At 36.4% G+C, this 22,001-nt stretch overlaps 1 protein-coding gene across 10 annotated transcripts in view; it reads left to right on the top strand.

Annotated features, from left to right (window-relative positions):
• The window catches only part of TCF4 (transcription factor 4), a 340,304-nt gene that overhangs the window by 112,666 nt on the left and 205,637 nt on the right, over positions 1-22,001 (top strand). For all 10 annotated transcript variants that reach the window (XM_023531161.1, XM_023531162.1, XM_011361117.2 and 7 more), the window contains one exon: positions 1,216-1,312. In XM_023531161.1, the coding sequence (XP_023386929.1) occupies positions 1,216-1,312 (97 nt within the window). The remainder of the gene's footprint in view (positions 1-1,215; positions 1,313-22,001) is intronic.

A 22,001-nucleotide genomic window follows, 5' to 3' on the forward strand; every position in this document is an offset into this window, starting at 1 on the left:
ATGAAGACACTTAATAAATAATAATTAGTATTATGCAGTGCCTGCTGGGTATGGAATGAGTGAGTTTAAAACCCATGCTAGGTATTTAAAGTGTGACTTCTTTCAACATACTGACATGTTGACAGCATTAGATTACAGTATCATTCAAACTAATTTTTATAAATGAGGAAAATTAGTTGAAATGAGGTTGTTTGGAACTTTAAGGAGTCCAGTTATTCTCTAGTGAGGTGATGTGCATTTTCATTTTTCATGCAGCATCCGCCTTTTTTGTGCAGGCAGATTCTGCCCTTTGGCTAGCATGCCGACTGACACTTCTGAGTAAATTTGAGTTAGTCTTTATGGGCAGTGCAACCAGCTGAGCAGATGAGTTTTTTTTTTTTTTTTAGTTACTTAATGCACCTTAGTAGACTGATATAGATGATTTTCTTTTCTATATGTCATCAAATTCCTCCATTAAAAATAAGTGATTAGGCTGTTTAAAAACATTAATTTTAAATTCCCATTAAAACAATGAGTTAATCATAATAATGACAAATTTCTGCCAAAAATTATGCCTGCTTTAAAAATAATTTTTTTGTGGCACACTTTCTCTAAATCCTGAAGTACTAATTTATGCTAAAGTTTTGGTGATCATTCAGAGTCATATTATAATAATTTTAACATTCTATATGTTAATTACTTATGGAATGATCCAATTCTCCTACAACCACAATAATGACTATAACAACACAGTGAAATTTCAATATCCTAAAAACCAAATGTTGTTTAAAGAGCTCTACTTTGGTCTTCCAAAAGTAATTCATTACAGGCTATGGATAATTTTCCTTTATAGCACAACTTTGCTTTCTGTTTTTGTTTCTTTTTAATAATTTTGGCTTATCAAAATAAAGACTTTTAATATTTGCAATATATTTTATCAGGTGTTTTACATGTATTATTTCATTTAATCATGTCAACAATTTCATGCAATTGGTTCTATAATTACTATTCCCTAGATTTCACAGTAATTATGTGGAAAATTTGAACTCTGCAGACACTAGAGCCCTCTCTTACCCAATGTGCTTGTGAAGAAGCAGGTTCCTTACAATGAGGTTCGTGAGTCAGAGTGGTGGACTCCAGTTTCTTTGGATCAGAAAGGTCTCAATAGTGGGAGCATATTTATGTGCTGATTTTTATTTTCACGTAAAATTGAAACATGCTGTATTTTATTTACAGAACTATGGAGATGGGACTCCCTATGACCACATGACCAACAGGGACCTTGGGTCACATGACAATCTCTCTCCACCTTTTGTCAATTCCAGAATACAAAGTAAGATGAATTTTAAATTACTTTGATTTTCTTCATGAATACGTTTTACAGTGGAAGGGAGAACACTAGCCCAGACAGATGTTCTGTTTTTAGGAACTTGGATCTTTGGTCAGTTCACTATAGTAATTTTCAATTACAGGAAAATATTGATGGTGTGCCTGGTAATGGTGTATGAAGGACTAAGTTTTACAATCATGTGGGATTACAGAGTCCCAGTGATACAAAATCTCCATGAAAATTTTGTCTCCCTTAGATAAAAAGCACTTTGTGTAATTTCAGCATTGCAACACTAGTTTTCTAAGTTACAGTCGATGAAGTAAAAGTGGTGAATATTTAAAATAAAATATCATTGGACTGCCAGGTGGCAATGAAATATAGTATTAGCTGTGAATTTTTATTAAAAGATATCATAGAAAATCCTTTAATAATAAGGGTAGTGTGCGTAAGTCAAGCAGTGGTGTGTTCAAGTTGAACTGTAAAATCTGGTCATGTATTTACTAAGGCGTGAACTTTTTAGTGCACTAGACATCCTACTTCGCCGGAAGCGAGCTGTGTGAAGTTTGAGACAGTCTGCAAATGTCCAGCATGCCCTTCCTGCTGGTATTCTTAGCATAGTTTTCTGCTTTGATACCCTGTAGGATGTTTGTTTAATAGCAATAACCTGAGCAATGAAAAGATAATTCATAATGGCTTAAAAGATCTCAGAAGCTGGTTGCCTTACTTTCGATTGAAAAAAAAAAAAGATCTTTGTTTTAGTAAATGTGAGTTTTTAACAATATTAGTATATCTCTGAACTTAGCCAAATTGTATTACAAAATCATCAATATATGAAGTTAAATTTCTTGTTGTAAGCTGTTGGACTCCAAAGAAAACACACAGCTGTAATTATATAATTTTGAAACCATAATTGCAAATGCTTCCAAAAAACATCCTGATTTTTAAGCCTTGGAATTATACTTGTTACTTAAGGTGTAGAGATAGTCCTTGAACCTCAGTCTTTTTCTTCCCCCCGCCAAAAAAAATCACCATTAAATCGATCTCAAGGAATTTCAGGCATTTAACCCAAAATAGACAAAGCAGAGAAATGTTAGCAATTTATTTTTACTGAGTAATATCATATGTTTGTGTGTTTAAGTGTCATCCCAACTTTGAGAACTACAAAGTTGTCTTTGATGATAGACTGTTCTTATATTTGTGCTTTGTTAACTTTAAAATGGTAAATTTCATATTTATGTGTTAACTTGATAGCTAAAATGAGAATCTCAGTTTTTCATCGGTTGTCTACAGAAAAGTGCAGCACGTTTCCTGTTTTCAGGATTTACAGATGCCAATGACTAAATATATTTATTGACTCAAAATTTAAGGAACAATTTCAGGCTCGTCAATGACTAGTAATAATTTTAAATTCTAATGCCATCACTTCTCTATTCATCCTTACCCAACATCATAAAATAGAATAAAAATTAATTTGAAAAAAAAAAACCTAAAGTGCAACCAAAAAAAAGAAAATAAAAAAACTCCCTAAAAAAATCCAAAAACAACCCCCGAAGAACCAAAAGAAAAAAAAAGAAAATAACAACAATAATTAAAAAGTTGGTAAGAAAAAAAAAAAAAAAAGTTTTCCTAAAGAACAACTTGATAAGTTAATATCACAGAACACACAAAACAATACAAAATGTTAAATAATTCCTCTTGTTCATGTGTCCTCATGGGGAACTGTTTTACAAACCAAATTTGTTTTTCAGTCCAAATAGTATTTAAAATAATATAAGTAGGCTGAGTGTCTAGAGCTTTAGGGGAGAGAGTTCTTTTCACTTAGTTGTTGTTTAAGCTGAAAGTCGATGTCAGCTGTGTTCTTTTATCCCGTCTGCCCTCCTTCCCATTAAACCCTTAAATATGGAGGCCAAGACCGTCTCCTGCATTGTGATAGGAAATGCTGCTATGGCCGGAGGCTCCCACCCACTGTTCCCATGAAAGGACTTCTCTGTTAGATAAGCTGTCTGGTCTAAAACATGGCTCTTTATTGTTTACAAACTGCTACATTTTCCACCTCAAGCAGATTTTTGCACAGAAAAGAATTGTGTTTGGGCTAAATGGTTTATCTGACATTAACGGTGCAGTGTCAGACTGGGGTCAGGGAAGTCGCCCTCGGAGTGAGAGGGCACGGCGCAGTGTGCAAGAAAGGAAAAAAGGAGAAAAAGACATTTAAACAACTCTGAAATACCTTGCATTTTTAGTTTGGAGAAGAATTTTTTCAAAATATTTTTTGAGAACCAACTATGATGCTGCATTAAAAACTCGTCCCACCCTTATAATTTCTCACATCCCAAACGCCTTCTTGATTGGCTTGAGTATCTCAAGGCTAGATTTGGGAACAAAGATTCTTATTGATTTTTTTTTCAAGCTGTTGTTTATTTAAAATGAAACCACTTTTGAGATGAGTGATCTCAAAAGTTCTGCTGCATCCTTACAAAGAGAAGATAGCTCATTTTCAAGAAATTAAAGACAACCAATTTACAAAGGGAGACAAAGACAAAATAAAACCCATTAGTACAGCAAACAGTTTAAACTCATAGAATATATGTTATATCCTAAGCTGTTCTTTGTGTCCAAATCCATATTCTGTATCACGATCTTTGTGGAGTTTCTCATTCTACAAAAAGAGGGAATTAGACTTTAAGTTTTGACAATATTCCAGTATCCACTCTCAGAATCTTTAGTTTTCATTAAGATTACAAAGAATTTCTTTACATGTCAACGACTTAATTCTACTGTGATGTCACATTAGAGTAAAAGCTATAGCATCAGGAATAAATCAGCCACTTTATTGGACCAGATTCTCTATTGTCAAATCAATCAGGCCTGTAACTAAATTAGGCGTCTGCTACAGAAATAAGTGACACTAATTTTACGGGAAAGAGTTATTAACTGCAGATGACCTGATTTTTTTTTCTTTTTCTTTTTCCTTTTTTTTTTTTTTTTGGTAAACTGTTCACTTAGTGAGATTTAGTTTATTACAAAGAAAGAAAAAAATAATGAACTACTCTCTCCTTTTGGGAGTGAATTAATATTATATATTTTGTTCTTTATGGCAGTACACTATTTTGGAGAAATGATGCAGGCATTGCTAACATTCGTTCATAAGTTCTTTTATGGTCACAAAACCCTTTATTACAATTCTGAACTTTTTGATTTTACATGAATGGTTTTATATAAATGTTACAGTTTTTATTATATAATACTTATGTTTGGTACCGCAATAATGAAACTCTTTGTGTCTCCAACTTATGCAAAATGGGTTATAATTTATAAGAGTAATAGAGTGTCTCCATTCATTTTTTTTGAAATAAGTTGCATATCTGAATATAATACTCTATTTGATAGTTAATGAATCCCTAAACTAAAAATAAACAAATGAGCACATGTGTGCTTGTGCGTGTGTGCACACACAAACTCATGTTATGTAGATGGATTAATGACACTTCTTGGTTTATAAAGTGCTTCTCCTTCCATTGCTCTCTGTAGTGGAGTTGGTATATGGAGTTTTGGAAGCTGATGTTATGTACATCCTTTAAAGAAGAACTTAATTAAAATAAACAAAACAACAAGCCCCTATTTTAAAAAAATAAGTGTGCATGGATTTTTCTTTTTCTTTTGGTGTGGGGGAGTCTGGAGGATTTGAGAAGTTTATTAAGTACTGAATCAGCTAGATAACAGCCCGCATTGACCAATCAATATATCCTCTTACCTGACATTTTCTGAGTCCTCACTCATTGCTTTCATTGAGTAGAGACAAACCAGTTTGCATTTTTACTTGTTTGAATTTCTAAGTCCTGTTTTGTATTAAAGAGAAAACAAATCGCTTCTTCCTTGTGACTACCTATCATTATTAATGATAATAATGTACACTTGATCTGTTGGAAATTTGTTTGTTGCAGTTTTAAATAGTTTGATTAAACCTTTACAGGTGGTCAGTGGGTGGCTTTCAGAATATGCTGATAGGACAGAAAGTTCATGGGTCTGAGCCTTGTTTGTAAGAGGACTGTATGCTGTGGAATAGTTTGCAAATCCTGGCAAGAACTTATATGCAAAGAATATGAATTTTTAAAGCACTTTCCTAGTTTTTTTTTTTTTCCCCCTTTTTGGCCAAGCATTAAACTTTTGCAAGTAATTGTCCAAATATTTTTATAGTGGCATACAGTGTATTTTCCAGCTAAAACCTTTTGATCCAAGGAACAATCTAAACGTGCATTTTCCTTCTATTGTTCCAGAGCCTTAATTGAAAACTAGATTGTTTGAGTGAGCAAGTTGCCAATAAGATTATAGACATGCATTGGTAACTGAAGGATGTGAAAAGTGATACTGTTTACGGTTGGGTGCAGCTTAGTTCAACATCAGCTCCTGTGTTTTTACATGTCCTTTTGTGAATGATTCGGTTTCCTTATTGCGGTATTCGGTTCTAGTCCCACTAATGGTACTCTACCACTTATTTAGTGCACTAAATAATTTCCCACCGTAGAGTAACTGGTTTCTAAACTAGCTCAGTGGAACATTTTACTGCAGGATTAGATCAAGGTTTCAGGCAGAACCGAAGAAAGCTGCTGGCTTATAGGATGACCTTTGAATCTCATCTGGGTTAGCGGTTGATATTTTGATTTGGTTACTGTGGTCATATTGTGACAGCTGCTAGCTCATTATAATTCGGTTCCAGTACTCCGTTTGCCTAGCAGGAATATTTAGGTTCGTATTACTTCAGAGTGTTTATGGCTACCCTGAGTTTAGCCCGGCATAAAGGTGAAGTGTTGTGAGCATTTTCAAATCCCAGTAGCAGAGGCTAGTGGCACACTCTTCTTGTAAAACAGCAAATGTGAGTAGACGCTAGAACAGGGCCTTTTTCTTTTCATTGTAAAGCTGGAAATACCCAGTGAAGAGGCTCTTACTAGGAAAACTGTTTTGAAAACCTTAACCTACAAAGGAAAAGAATGACCACAAAGAAACATAGCTTTTTCAAAGCATGGGTAAGATTTAACAACCTCTTGGTCAGATTTTTTTTTTCCCCCAAGCAGAAATGTAAGTATTAAAAATAACAAATCCTGTGCAATAATGACAATTACTTGATGTTCAAAGTACCAGAGGTCAAATAATATTTTAGTAACTTCAGAAAAATGAAATTGTGAATATGGATGTCAACTCTAGAAATTTTAGTTCATTTTAAAGTATTCTGAAATTAGAGAGTAATATCAGGCTGCTTGAAAGTTCATTAGTTAGGGATGTCTGTGCATTTTCAGTATCTTTTTTATGACACTTCATAGCTTGAGGTTATCTTGATATCATCTGTTTTCTGTTGAACTGATAATGTGGTAACAAACAATTTCTGAAAGAAGAAATGTTCAGTAGTGGTCTTAACTTGTTAATTTTCTTTGAGAGTTTTGTTATTTTAAAATGTTAAGCTTAAAATATCATCCCAAAATATTGAGTCAGACTAAGTATCATCTGAGTGATTTTATTAATCCTGATTTTGAACTAAGTCTGGAACTCAGAACTGACTTTTCTTTTTTAAATTTATTATGGTGACATTGATTAACAACAAAATCCAGTGTTTCAAGTGTACAATTCAGTAGTAAGTCATATATAATTGCATTGTGTGTTCTCCACCCATAGTTAGATTTCTTTCTGTCACTAGAACTGACTTTTCTGTGTTTTGCTACAACTGCCTGTGGGTCCTCAGGTCAGCTACTTTTGAAATCTTTAAATTAAAGGTGACCTCTGAGATAATTTTCTTATGTAATGGTTCATTGATCTTTTAGATATGCCATTTTATCCTTATACTATATTTTATCTTTAGAGATGTTTTATTGTTCTTTCTAATCCATTCATCTCTATTTTATGATACCTTCAAGTAACTTTGCTAGTGATATGTTTTCTAAATGTAATTTTTAAAGCCTTTTTTACATCAGCTCATTCCAAATCTACAGTTAAAGGATCAAGTTGATCGAGACTAAAATAATACCCTATTAAGTTACATCACCAGGAGAAAAGTATTATGCATGGACCGATGGTTGGACCGATGCTTGGCAGAGTTGTAGAATCTCAGTTACTGGCTGTTGAATGGTTGCATTCTTGAATAAATCAGGGAATCAGATATATAGAGTTTAAACCCCAAATGAAAAGCCCATAAATTAAAGTCAGGCCTACGTCTTACTGTATTAGAAAGAAAACCCAAAACCAGAGCCAGTCATATAGAAAGTTATCCTATGGTACTGTATCCTTGACTGTCCAGAATATTTTTCTAATGTCAGGAAATAGACCATATTACAGTGTGGTAGATTTCAAACATACCACAGATTACTTTACCTGTAAAAGGAAATAAGTAAAATCAATATTTTTTGAAAGGCTGCTGAAAAAGGTTGTGTTTCCAGTATTCAGATAAAGTAACTTATTTCCTCTTGTCAGGTCAATAAATATTTCTGTTCCTCTTTTATTGGTCTTCCTTTCCATTTAGCTACCTACTCTAGGGTAAAGTATAATTAATGCTGTGATAATCAAACATCTTTATAGTCAAACTAGGTAGACTAAACCAGGCTTTATGAAATTTAGAAGAACTGATACCAGAAAAAAACATTACTTGAAAACTGTAGTTAACAGAAAAGTGTAGTCTTCTAAATACCAGAGGAAGATTTCTCACAAAGAAAGTTATTGACCCCAAGGGAAAATAAATCATTTTAGAGTCAAGTAAAAGTCAAAAGCAGCTTGTATCAGGTAGGGATGTTTTTGCTAGGAATAATGGAGAATGTGGTGAATGGTGGCTTAAGAATACTTTTTCTCGCACTAGAAGTCTTGTGGTAGGCCGCTGCTAGAACTGGTTTGCAGCTCAGTAATGTCAAGGCTGCTATCTCCGTGATTCTTTTGTCCTTTTCCTCATTGTCTCAAGATGACTGTCATTGGCTTTCAGGTGTCAAATCTGGGCTCGATGCAGAAAGAAGCAGGGAAAGGTGAGTCCAGCAGTGTGACTCCCTTGCCTGCCTATATTCTATGGTTATTTCCATCTACAGCGTTTGGGCAGGGGGATGGGAACATACACAATAGTTTCTTCAGCCTATTCAATGGAAGGAGACAAGAAAGGAGTTGAGAATGCATATCGGATGTAGCAACTTACAGAGTTTATTTAGTTTCTTTTAAGAGAAAAATATACATTTGTCAACTTAACAATTTTGAAATTAAGAGCAAGTGTCAAACTTTTATGTAATAAGCAAAATATAAAAATGAGTCTCAAGTCTAAATTCTGGCCAGCAAATTAGAGAGAAAGACGAAAAGATATGGGGTGGGGAAAAAAGGTATTGAAACGAGGAAGAAAGAGAAAGCGCAGGCATGAGAGTCACGCACAGGCAGAAGGAGTCTGAGGCGCGCTGTTCTCATTCCATATATGTAAGGCCTGAGCCTTCATTGTCCTTGCCCCTTGAGCAAGTCAGCAGCTAGCCAAAGTCACTCCTCTTTATGTCCGAATCACCTAGAACCTCCACTTTCATGTTTCTGGCTTGAATTCCTGCCATGCTGTCCAGAGCACGCTGAGCAGCAGACCTGTAGCTCCAGCCACCAGCCTTTTCCCCAGTCCCTTCCATGGTCTTGGGCAGAACCTCAGGCCAGTGCCCACTCCCACAGTCTCCTGTTGCAGCCATTCAGAGCAGGCCTGGGGCAGCAAGTCCCAGGACATGCCACTACAAGTGACAGGCAGAGATTGTTCCCTTGCATCACTGCCAAGTAGCCTCCCAGGAAGTTATTTCCAACAATGTGCCATGTTACTGTGAAGCACTAGACAAGAATACTCACTGCCTGGGGCAAAAAAAAAAAAAAAAAACCTCAATTTTATTTTAATATGTACACAGTTGTATTTGTTGATCTTTCATGTGGAAGATTAAGTCCAACCAAAAGACAGCATTTAATTTTAGTCAACATGCAAGACTGCATGAAATTGTGGTAAGAGCTGGATCCAGCTCTTGGCCAGAAAATCCCCACCTCTGCTGAACACAGTCGTGACATGAATCAGGTCAGTGAGAACACAGGCAAGGGGAAAGACCATCGATTATCAAAGGTAAGCTGGATATGAAATAAACAGTGCTGTTTTTATTTAGTATAAAGTTTTTCTGTTAAGTTTTTCATTGGAAAGATGGTTTCTTTGAATTTTGCATAAGCTCGATACCTAAAATTTGCCTGTGATAGCATTAACCAGTGAATGTAATTTCTGACTGGATCCTCGGTCGTGGGATTAAACACTGCATTTCTCAAACCTCTCATCGCCCCTCAGCTCCAGGAGAAAATATCAGTAGAGTTACAGGGTCTGTGAACCTAATGTCCATTAAAACGTGTATCTACCCGAAGTGCTACATTGACCTTCAATACAAATAAGCCTATTGTCTTCGTACACACTATAACATGCATGAGGACCAAAGAAGCAAAAGCACTCAGTTTTAAGCACTATAAGTCTTGAGAGCCATCATGGAATAGAGGACCAGGCTAGGGGTCACTGCAGCTTTAGTCTTGGCTTTTCTGCCTCATGGTGATGGGACTTTGGATAAATTTCTCATGAGCCCCAACTTTTCCATTTCTAAAGTGAAAATAGTAATATCTCCCACCCCCCATGTGAGCAGAGCAATGAAATGATAGACTTTGTAATAACTGCTCTGCTGCGTGACCATTACCTTATGGCATTATAAGGCTACACATTGGTACTCTGTCACTTTTGTCTGTAATTAATTTAAAAAATCTATATTTTGGGCTCTTGGGTGATAGCAGTTTTAAAACATCTTACTTTCTAATGGGATTGGAACAGAAGGCAAGAACAGGTGGAGGTAATATAGAATATTAAGTTCTGTAAACATCAAGACCAAAATGGAAAGATTTCTTTCTCAGCCAAAACAATAATCCTATAAAATAAGTACCTCTTTGGGGACAACTTTGTTGAATGCAGATGTGCCCCTTTGTGAAGTATTTTCCTCCAGCCATTTTTCCCCCCAACTTAAATGTTCTCAAGTTTCATTGTTACACTGGGCTAAGAAACGCCTTGGCGTGGTTGGTGCCCGAGTGATTAGGCTAGCAGGCCCACTGACAAGTTGAGATTTTTTACTCCTGCCTTGTAGGCTATCTGAATAATGGAGTAACCATTAGGTAGGATGCTTTTCATCAAGAAGATGCTATTACACTTACCTTCCATGTTCTTGGGAAGGTGTTATTAGAGACAGACTTCTTCCATTTCAGTTCACTCTTCTCCAAAGAAGCTCGGCACAGAATGCTGCTTCTGCACGTGATTATTCTCTCATCCCCTTCACCCTCAAAGGTTTCCGAGTCTTTCCTAAGATCTCATTTTGTTTTCTTTTGCATAATGTCAGGCCTATTGACCAAAAGTTGCAAAATGTCTGTAGCATGGATTGAGATTAAACTAGATTGATTCCTAAGCACTAAATAGATAGAGCCCAACCATTTTTCATCTTCTTGATAATTGTTTATTAATCACTCCTCAGTTCCTTGACACATTTAGTTCATTTAATAGGAAAAACTATAAGGAAGCTTCACATTAAATCGTAAAATATAGCCAGTTATTTTGTTTATGTTTAAAATAAAATATCTAAAGCTTTCCTATAGGTTGACTATCCCACTAAAGCCCTAATGTGGGGGGAAGTGGGCAGTAGTGGGCTGAGCAAGGCTTGTTTTCATTTGGGCGTTGGTTTGACTTCCTGCATGCTGCTCTCCAGTTGTGTGATCTTGGGCAATCTTTAGTGCTCCGACAGAATTTCTCATCTGAGTAGTTGCTCTGTGTTTAAATGAAGTAACGTGAAAAGCACCTGGCACTTAAATTCAGTTACTGTGAATTATTATTTTTATATCTACTTTTATTTTATATAGACTGTTTTTCTATTTATTGGGTCTGACCAGCTTGGCAAAAGTGATATGCAAACTTGAGACTCGTGTAGTACATTTGGCAAGTGATTAATTAAATGCCACCCCCTTACGGGCCACATTAAAGCTGAATGAAAATAGACAGGGTGTAATATTCGATCACATTTGTTGGGGAAGGTGGAGACAAAAGAAGAGAATGATGAGAGAGGAAGAGACATAAAAAGCTGATTTTAGAGCATTGTGATCACAAAGTACGACTTTCTAGCGCTGTGTGATCAGCATTGGAGTGGCTATCTAAGTCCGAAATTCCTAGGTTACTAATTGCTCCTGCCTTTTCCTCACCTTGACTATTTCAAACCAAGCTGTACTCTTCACAGTTCAGTAGCCAAATCTGAATACTTTGGATGCAGCCATAAACTCTTTATGTGTAACTCATTGTACTTAATTGGGGAATACCAAATTGTGGAAGAAATTTCATTGGTGACCCTGTCTCCTTCAGAACTTTCTGAGTAATTGGAAATGAGCCTAATACCCATATTTTTGGAAGCTTTAAGCGTTGGTCTCCTGATAGGATCAAATTCGTGCTTTTAATTGTGTGTATGGGTTTTTTTAAATTCATTGCAGAGTTTCTTTTTTCCTTACTTATTGATGGTCTCACAAGTATTATTTGGAAATTGAAATGCTGTGAGAATAAATATTTGCAGTATCTTCTTGGCAGACCACTCAAGTAGCTGTGGACAACCTCTGTTAGGCATCATAGTAACTAATGATGGGAAAATACTGACCTGTTAAATAGTAGTTTGCTGAATAACCTTTTGGTGATCTTGAACAAGTCATTTTTCCTTTTAACCTCAGTTTTCTTATTTCTATTACTGACCTAACTCATGGACATGTAGTCAGAGGGGAAAGATTACTCTCTGAAATTTTATGTTACTTCAAAAATAAAACGGTTCTAAATATATATTCTTTTGTGATCGCATTTTCCATTCATTGCAAACTTTATAGTTTGAACACCAAATTGAAAATAAAACAGAAGAAAATATCCTTGCTCACAGTCTTTTAAAGGCATTTTAATAGTTAATGAGATTTTGCCCCATACACTCAAGAGTGTCATTTGCTTTTGAAATAAAAATTTACGCTGTTCTCTCAGCTGGGCTGCTACTAGTTTAAGGGTGGAATTGAGTTCACACCTGCTCTAGCATAGAAAGAAGCATCTCTGTGACTTCTTTAAAATATTCACAGAGCAGAATAAGAAAGAGAGCTCACTATTCTCACAATTGTAACTACACAGTAATGTCCTTTGCAAACACTAAGGAGGCTGCATTATAAATTAGCTATAACTTGCTTATATTGCTCATACCTAGATGTGCCCCCTAAGTTCCCCTCAAGGTGGAATGTGGTTGTAGAAATGCAGTTGGTTTGCGTAGGCAGTGGTTGACATTAACATTGTGAAGTGTACATATGGGAAAATCTTTGCATTTGCTGGGCCATTTAGCGTTCAAACATGGTCCGTTAGCCAAGCAAAGTGCAGTGGCTTTTCTGAGTGCCCTAGTTAAGGGGCAGGATGTGTAAAGTAGTGTACTCTTAGGTGGATAATTAATAAGCAGTGTAGGCTTGTAAGGCTATAATATAATATATAAATTTCAGCACCTGTTGAAGTTTTATCAGAGCAGATCACTTTCCCTTACAACAAGGGAGGATAGAAAAAGAAAGTGCTCCCATTATATGTGAAAATCTTAACAACTAAGGGAGGGCAGGTTTTTATATCAAAAGCTATTTTCCATGCTCACTGGGATTACGCAACATATTTTAGCGTCAAATTTAAATAGCATCCCTATACAGTTCTATTTTGTATGGATTTGACTGTAGATGACACAAAACTGCTTAGAAAAAAATATTTTGGTGAATTTTAATATTTAGTGACTGTTGACTTGCCAAAGAAGCTCCCTCATAATTCCCCCCACAAAATGATGGAGATTTTTCATTTTATAACTTCTTCACAAGTAAATGTTCAGAGGGAGAACCTTTTCTAGAGGTTAAATTAGAAGGAGTAGAGAACATAAGACAGAGATCCTGAGTTCAGTTTTTGGCTTGGTTGTATCTTGAGCACTTTTTACACCTCATCTCTTAGCTGTCTTGATTTTCAGATGGAGAGGAAGCACTCCCTTACGGCAGTGAGGGAGAGGGCAAATTACGTATTTGAGAAAGCAAAGCAGAATATCTTACTGCTTTTAAAGTTTGATTGGCTTCTTGGTAAATAAAATTAATGTGTTATTACCATGTCTGCAATCATATGGTCCTCAGTATGTGTGTATGTATGTATGTATACACACACACACACACAATTAGTAACCTAGTAATATATATATATATATGTATACACACACAAATACATATGTATATACATATATATACACACACACACGTATACATATATATATGTATATGTGTGTGTGTATGTGTGTGTGTGTGTGTGTGTGTGTATAAATTCCATTTGTACTAGCAGCTAACCAAATAATAAACTTCAACACTTAAATTAGTCTTTGGTTCATTCATTCATTCACTCACCCAACAAATACTTGTGGAAAGTCTGTGTCATACTGGCCCTATGGTAGGTACTAGATAGTGACAAGTCAATTTTCTTACCTTCATTGTGACCCATGGTCTGTGGAAAGAATCAGATTAGTATCAAATAATTATAAATCAAGGCATCAGGGGAATTATCAATGAGTACACAGGGTGCTGTTGAATTATATATCTGGGCTATCAACCATCAGCTTCCTCATAATAATGGCTAATATGATCTGGTGCTCATTGTGTACCAGGCATCCACTAAGAACTTTATATATGTTACCTTGTTTGCTTCTCACCATAAACCTCTTTGCTAGGCATTGTCATTCTCATCTACAGTGGAACAGTTGAGGATCAGAGAGATTAAGTTACCTGTCTGGTATTGTGTAGTTAGTAGGTGGCAGAGTCCAGAGTCCAAAAAACTATCTATTGAACTCCAAAGCTTTTATTCCTAACCACTTTGCACTGCCTCGCTTGTGGAGAATACGGAAAGAATTCCCAGAGGTGCGATCACAGTAAGCATTTGTTCAGCTGCAGGTAATAGAATACCTGATAATAGTAGGTTAGTTAAATAAGGATGGCTTTTTTCCTCACTGAAGGGGACGTTTGGGGTTAGGAGGTTGCCCGTGTGGATTCAGCACATCATTATTGACATCTTTCCTTTCTGCCCTCCTCGGCATGCTGACTTTCAATCTTCAGCTTTTTCTCTTACCTTGAATTTCTTGCAGGATGGCTGCTGATCCCCCTGATATCACCTCAGAGTTCACAGCAGAAAGCAGGAGGGGAAGAGATCAGAGCTGCATCCATACCTACACCTATCTCATATCATCAGGAGAAGAAAAAAAGGCATTTCTATAACCTTGCGCTAACAATGCATTGGCCAGATCTCTAACAGATATCTACTTGTAGCTGCAAGGGAAGCTGGGAAAGTGAACAGCATCAGCTGACCCTGTGACTCAAGAGTCAGGGAAGAGAGAAGGGGTTTGGGAATGGTCATTAGATGAATCAGTATGAATTTTGTTATATTACAAGTGATAATGAATGAACTGAGTCTTAAAGGATGGGTTAGAACTAGCCAGGAAAAAAGAAAATTCCCAGTTGAAAGAAATGTGTGTGCAGAGGTGTGAGAGCTAGAGCACGTTATAGGAAGCCTGAAACTGAGGGAGTTCCATAGGACTGAGACATGGGTCCTTAGAGCAAGGGATGACAGAGGATGTGGGCTAGAATCCTGGCCCCTGAATAACAAAGGGTTTTTCTCATATGGTAGATGGAGGAAGTTGAGTTTTCACTGAAACATGTGGTGAAATACTCAAGGATTGATCTTAAATAGTGGGATAACATGATCTGATTTAGGATTTAGGACAATCACTCCTGCAACAGTGTGAATAGGAGGCAACATGAGAAGCAAGGAGATTACTCAAGAGATGATTACAGCAATTCCAAGTGGAAATGTTGAGAAATTGAACTGAATTAGGGAGAGGAGGGTATAAATTTGAGTGATATTAAACTGAAGGAAATGGGTGGACTTGATAACAGATGGATAAGGGAGGGGTCATCCTTGGCTTCTTGGTGTCTGGCTTGAGTTACCTGATGGATGGTGGTACCATTCATTAAGCTGTGTAAAATGAGAAGTAGGTTATGGAGGATTAAGATGACAATTTCAGTTTGGAATATAATGAATTTTTAAGATGTCTGTGGGTGGATTGATTTGTGGTTCTGGGCTGGGATTGCAGATTTGGCATCCAGTATTCCATATTTGGTTGTTGAAGTCATAGGACTGGATAAGTTACCAGAAAGAGAAAAGTGAACTTAAATTCTGATTAATCATTTTTTTCTCTCTAAAGATCTTAAATTGAAGGGGAAAAGCCTCTGTCTCATCTTTTCTTTCCCCCCTACAAATTTGATATTTTAAAGAAAACTGTATAATTTTTGATTTGATCATGTAATTTTCAGTGTTATATTTAATCACTCGTCTCTAACATACTATTTTCAGATTATTTTCCTGTCTCCCTTCCTCCCTCCCTCCCTTTCTTCCTCCCTCCTTCCTTTCTTAATTCCACTAATATAGATTAGTTTAAAACACCTGTTTCAGAGCACTAATTTATCCACCATATTTGGAAGACATCATAGATTCTTAGAAGTGGAATGGAAATTAGAACTCTTCTTGTCTACTTTCTGATTTACGTCAGCTTTCCTTTCAGTGTAGAAATCCATCTACATGAGGCCTGAGCAAGTTTGTTGGCCCACAAATGACACTATGACTAATGTATGAATGAATGGATCCCCAACAGGCACTCATTCCTCTGCTTGGGCATTTCCTGCATTGGGGAAGCTACTACTGATAAGGCAATTCATTGCATCGTGACAGCTCTGACTTTCATAAACTTCTCCATACTGTACCTGTCAGCCTGGGGTACTCGTGTTTTCCTCTGAAGCTACCAAGGATTGTATATTGTCTCTCTTTCCACATGTTTCCCAGGATGATGATCCTCGCTTTTTCCAAATGTGTCATTGGAAGGTGTTTAACACATCATAGATCACGTTTTGACCACACCTCATATTCCTGGTCGTCGTTCTCCATGTGTGTTATAGTTGCTCTCTTTCCCTCTCCAAGTGGTGAATACAGTACTTACCACAGTATTTCAGATCAAATTAATCAGTAGTGGGTCTGCTTTTATTTTTAGTATTAATGCAGTCTAAGATTCCAATTGTCCACCCATGTTCTAGTTTTGACTGAAAATTGAGTTTGCAGTCCACTAAAATCATTGTGTTTTTAATATTAATTGCTTTGTGATCAGGTCTCCCACATCCCTGTGTAGAATGGGACTCTATATTTATACTTATTAGATTTCTTCTCTTTGGGTTTGGTCTGCAAATGTGCCCTGAATTCATCCTTTCATTCTGCCAATACTGGAGGCAATATGGTGTGCTGCTTAGCAGCGTGCACACTTGGTTTAAATCCTGACCTTACCCTTTCCACATGTTTTCTTCACCTGTATGTTAACAATCATTACAAAATCTGTTAGGATTTTTGGATGAAATAAATGAGGTAATGTATGAGTAAGGCATAGAGGGAGTACCTAGAACGTCATGAACACTCAATAAATGTTCACTTTTACTACTGCAGTGGGTATGGTGAGTTAAAAAGGGCTGTTTCTATAACTGTGAATCCTCTTCTTTACTGTCAGTGTTCTGTTCACTGGAGAAAAAGCTTAAGACAAATGGTTCTTCTGTGATCAGTGGAAAAAACAAATGTGATTCTTGGTTTTGAGTTGTGTAGTTAGCTAGATTTATCAGGCAATGAATAGGATGTAATGATGAATAAAGTTGCTGTTGACTGATAGTTATTAACTGACTACTTTGTTGGGCCTTATGAGAAAAGAACTCAAGACAAACAAATAACAACAAAAATCTTAAAATTACCTGGACAAAAGTCCTAGGTGTCCCTTCATCTACACCTAGTTTTAAGACAGAAAATTACAAGGCAAGTTAGATGTTAAATTATAGGTGGTGAAGGTTATATGAAAATTTGAGTTAACTTTAAAGGTAAACCAAGAGGTGATTATATCCTTTACATAGGGTTTGCCAAAGGATGCCTTTAGATTTAGTCTATGAAAATTAGACTCGACAACTTCTCAGTAACACAGTTCTTATTACAAAACGATCCTTGGAGAGCCATGTGTGAACTCCCAGAGTTTTAAGAACAGGACCCTACTATGGGGCATTAAGCTGGTAGCTATGAGATGAGAGGATAGATTAGCATCCACCAACCTGTTTTATAACCAAGCAATGGGACCTCGTATAAGGTCCAGGCTGACCTAAACCAAGGTTAGGTCAACCAGACTTGTTTTCATAATAAATGTCACAACGGTGACAAATCATCAGAAACACGTCAGCACACTGTTTGTTGCTCTAGACTTCTTTCTGGACAAACTTTCTTTGACTTCTTCTGTTTGGTCATATCCACATAAAGGATGAATGGTGCATTAAAAAAGCCAGCCCGTTTTGATTCATCACGCCAGTGTGTAGGACTTCTGGCTACAAATGTCCCTCCATGTACCTGGCTTCCGTTCTGGTCATTTCCTTGTGTGTAGATTTTGATCTGGTGCCATCAGGAGAGGGAAGCTAGCCCTTCTGAGAGTGAAACTTTCAGAATTAATTGTATCTGATTATTCGTAAGGCTTGAGAGGTGGTTTAGTAGTTAAGGAACATTCAAACTTTCTCCGTAGCTTTTACAAACCATCATGACTTCCTGCATGTTATTTTGCTTTGATACCCTTTGCCACTGCTATATCTCAAAAGAGCCTAGACTTGTGGCTATTACTCCTTGGAAACTAATGGGGGTGTAGCATTTATTCAACTACTACCCTTTTCTAAACCAAAGTAAGGTTATATTTTTTCACTTTCATAGACAGATAAATTGAGATCTATAAGATAAAACCTAGTCTCCCTGTTTTTTCTGTTTCAGATAATCTGTAGCAAATAGCTCATTGGTTTTCTGTAGAATTGCCTTGTTTTAAAAATCAAATTGAAGACCAACTTGATTCTGCCTGCAGAGCAAAGCTATCTGCCTTTTTAGAAAATCTGGATGGTTAAATTGGAAGCACGTTCTGCACATGGTTTAGCAGTTAGTAGCCTGGAAAATGACCCAATAGCCAAGATAGTTTTTTTAATCTTCATTGTAAGTGCTTGTTTAAAGTTTAAGCCTGTAATTGACTATTTTGCACATTGTTCATTGTTAATTCTTTTCAGGCTATTATAGTTTTGTAAATACATTGCCTGCTAAGTTGTGTCAGTAGAGGAACATTAGTGCTATAAGAAAATCTAGTTAAATGTGGTGCTTAAAAACATTACCAATTAGACCAGATCACCATGATTCTTAGTGATCCCAGGAAAGTCCCTTTCTATTTGTGCACATTTCCACTCATTTAAAACAGGTATGAGTTTTTTTTTGTTTTTTGGCTTTTTTTTTTTTTTTGGTTAAGGGGAAGCACATAAATTCATACTATGCTGGGACCTACTGAACAGTTTCTTCTGGTTGATGGCTCCATTAGTCAGTATTGTTATTCAGCTCTCTTAGTTTTTTCCACAGTAGTGGGGCAAAATCCTTTTACTTTGCACTTTTCTCCTATTTATTAACTGTTATCTGTCAGATAGTTTAAGCTGTGCTATTTTGTATAGTTTATATGTGAGAAATAATTTTTAACATACACCACACTCAATTTACTCTATTTAGATGAGTATGATAAGCACTGTTTAGAAAGTCAGGGAACTTCCTGATGTTCACTCTTTAATTTTTTAGTTTAGAAGAACTGGACATCACTCGAAATTACAGGTACAAGCTAATACTGGCTATAATTAAAGGTTACAAAAATTGCAAAGGAAAAAGAGGTAAATTTTTGCCTATCAGGTAGTAAGGACCACTAGAATATGGATATGATGGAAAATAATTACATAGATAAAATGTGATTTATCTGTGTATGGTATAGGAAGAAAAATAATGTTTGGAAATGTACTGAATGTAGCTTAAGGTATTTACCATTATGTACAAGTAGAAACTTGCATAAAACAACTCTTGATTAAGTTTTATGTGAAACAAAGGATATGATTATAAGTATAAAATTGGAGAGTATTTTAGGAGCATGATAATAATTCAGCTAGAGGCTCTGGCAAGTCTTTGGTCAAACTAGAGAAGGGAAAGAAAGAGCGGGGAAGCTTGATTTGGTTATGCAGATGTGCGACATGTGTCGGGGTTTGGACCTAATGGATTGTTGCACTAGATCTGGTCATCAAGTGATGCTTTTCATGGCAAATATTATCTGAACCATTGATCTAAACACAGAAAAATGCAGAATGCATGTAGGCAGAACTACAGTCTTTCTGTCCTCTGAAACAAAATTTAATAGTCAGTTTTGAACTTTAGACCCTATAATACAGAATGAGAGAAAAAGGGGTTAAGTAGTAAAAGAAAAAAGCACCTGTGGGTAGGGCATGCATATTTAGAGAGAAATCCAATAAGCAGACACCCAAAAGTTATGCTTTGTAAGAATAAATACACTATAAGGATATTCCAACTTTTAGGCTAACAGAAATGGGAACTGAAGAGCAAAAGCAATTATTTATTAAGAAAGAGGCACGGTTGACATCGAGTGTTATAGAAGAGACTGGCATGATTACAGGAAGATATTAAGAATGTCAAAAAATATCCCCAAATTAAGAGTGGAAAAAGGAAGAAAGACTGCCTATGAGATGATGATAAATAATAATGAGTTATTTCTGAAAGCACATAAAGAACAGGAGGTCCGAAAAGTGGGTTGTCAAGCCTTGAAGAGATAGAAAGGGTAATTTATTGACAGGCAATGAAGACACTGCTAAAAAATAAATGAATTTTTCACCTCAGTGTTCACAAAAGAGGGTGGGAGACAGATGCCAGAAACAGACTTAAATTTCCCAGGGGAGAATGAAGGAAATACAAAAGAAATCAGGATCATGCCAAAACAGGTGAGCAAGGGGTGAGAAGAAAAACTAATAAAACCATAAAATTTAGCAGTTGTCACCTAGAAATCTTGAAAAAAGTTAGAAGAATAAAGAAGCTGGGAAGGAGAAGAAAAGCAATCAACTGTGTTTCTTAGATTTGTTTTACCTGTTTAATTCATTAGACCGCCCCTTTTGAAATTTACCCTTAAAGGGAGTAGGATAATATACTTCAAAAATTAACTTAAGTAGCCTTTGAATAACCAAAACATCTTTTTTGTCCCCTAAGTTACAAGTCTGAGTTACCCCAGTATGCCCATTTTTAATGATATTAAGTAATTGTTAAATGTTTATTGTCTAATTATTTTTCGCAGAGTAGTCAGAGTCACTTATTCAGCCAGTATTTATTGGCTATTTCTTAGTGCCAGACACTGTACTAGATCCTGAAACTGAGCACTGAAAAAGACAGATGTGCCCTGAGGGCTTTCGAAGTTCTTTCTCCTTTACTCCCATAAACCACCCTACCTCATGTCAGGCGAAAGAAAGGTCATTGATTAATTTTATTATCATTCCTGGTCTTATTTTTGATGGGCTTCTTGATGGAGACTATCTGGAAAAGGGTGGCCTCTTTTTTTTGCTGCATCTATTTGCTAGGCTGTGCACAGTGTACATGCCTGCTTCCTCTTCCTAGTCCACAGCTGTGGATCTCTTTCCAAGGTCACTAGTTTCCCCGGCACTCCAAACCAAACTTCTTGCTTGTTGCTCCCTACCAGCTGCCCTTGAATGAATTTAGGAATCCTTGACCTCTTACTGATGTTTTGGGATTCCGAGAGTTCTTGCTTTGGACACACAAGATTCTGTACTTTCAAACGTACGTTTTCCTTTCTCTATTTTTCCCGCCTTCCTCATTTTGACCTTGCGTGTACATACATCCCATCCCAGGCTGTCTCCCTTTTAAATACCCTATTTTCCACTCTTTGTCTCTATAAACTTGAGGGCTCAGTAAACCTTATCTACTAAAAAGGCCTTTCCATTTCTCTTCCCAGAATTAACGTTTCTTTGCTTTGTATTCAAAGGTTACTTAAGTCACTCATTAATATAAATACTTTGTGAGGAGGGCTTCACTATTGTCAGTTGTTCCTTCTTTCAGGTATTGCTTTAGTTGCTACCTAAGAATGAAATATGAAAGATGTTTCGGGGACATTATTTCTGAGCATGTAGGAGAGGGACAAAGCTGTAACCCACCTTGTTCCCATGGCCAAAATGCTTGTAAATAAAATTTATCTCCAGAGCTGTCTTTCCTACCAGGACTGTAAGTGGTGACCTTTGATTGGAACAGACCCCCTGTGAGCTCTTGATTCTTTTATGTAATTGTTCTGTGTTTAAGTGTCTCTGAAAGCTAGTAGGCTTCTGTTCATCCACAGAAGAAGGATCAACTAGGCTATGTCACTGTATTTCTGTCATTTAAAAAAATCTTTCATATAGAGCCAGTTGCAATTTGATTGGTTATTAACCTGGGAAGAAGTCATTATTTTGGGGACTATCAGACTTGGGTGAGTCTATCATCTTATTGGGGGTGGAGGAACTAACATACAGGAGACAGCTATAAACATAGCAACACCAACCCCACCCACAAGTGCTATAGAAGCAAAAGCTGGGCAGAGAATGCCAGAAAGAAACTTTGGTACACCTTGGTTTATATTTACTTTGAATATCGTTTTATACAACTGTTTTCTAATGTCCTTGTGTATGA

The sequence above is a fragment of the Pteropus vampyrus genome, unplaced genomic scaffold (assembly GCF_000151845.1).
Source record: "Pteropus vampyrus isolate Shadow unplaced genomic scaffold, Pvam_2.0 Scaffold62, whole genome shotgun sequence".
Classification (NCBI taxonomy): domain Eukaryota; kingdom Metazoa; phylum Chordata; class Mammalia; order Chiroptera; family Pteropodidae; genus Pteropus; species Pteropus vampyrus.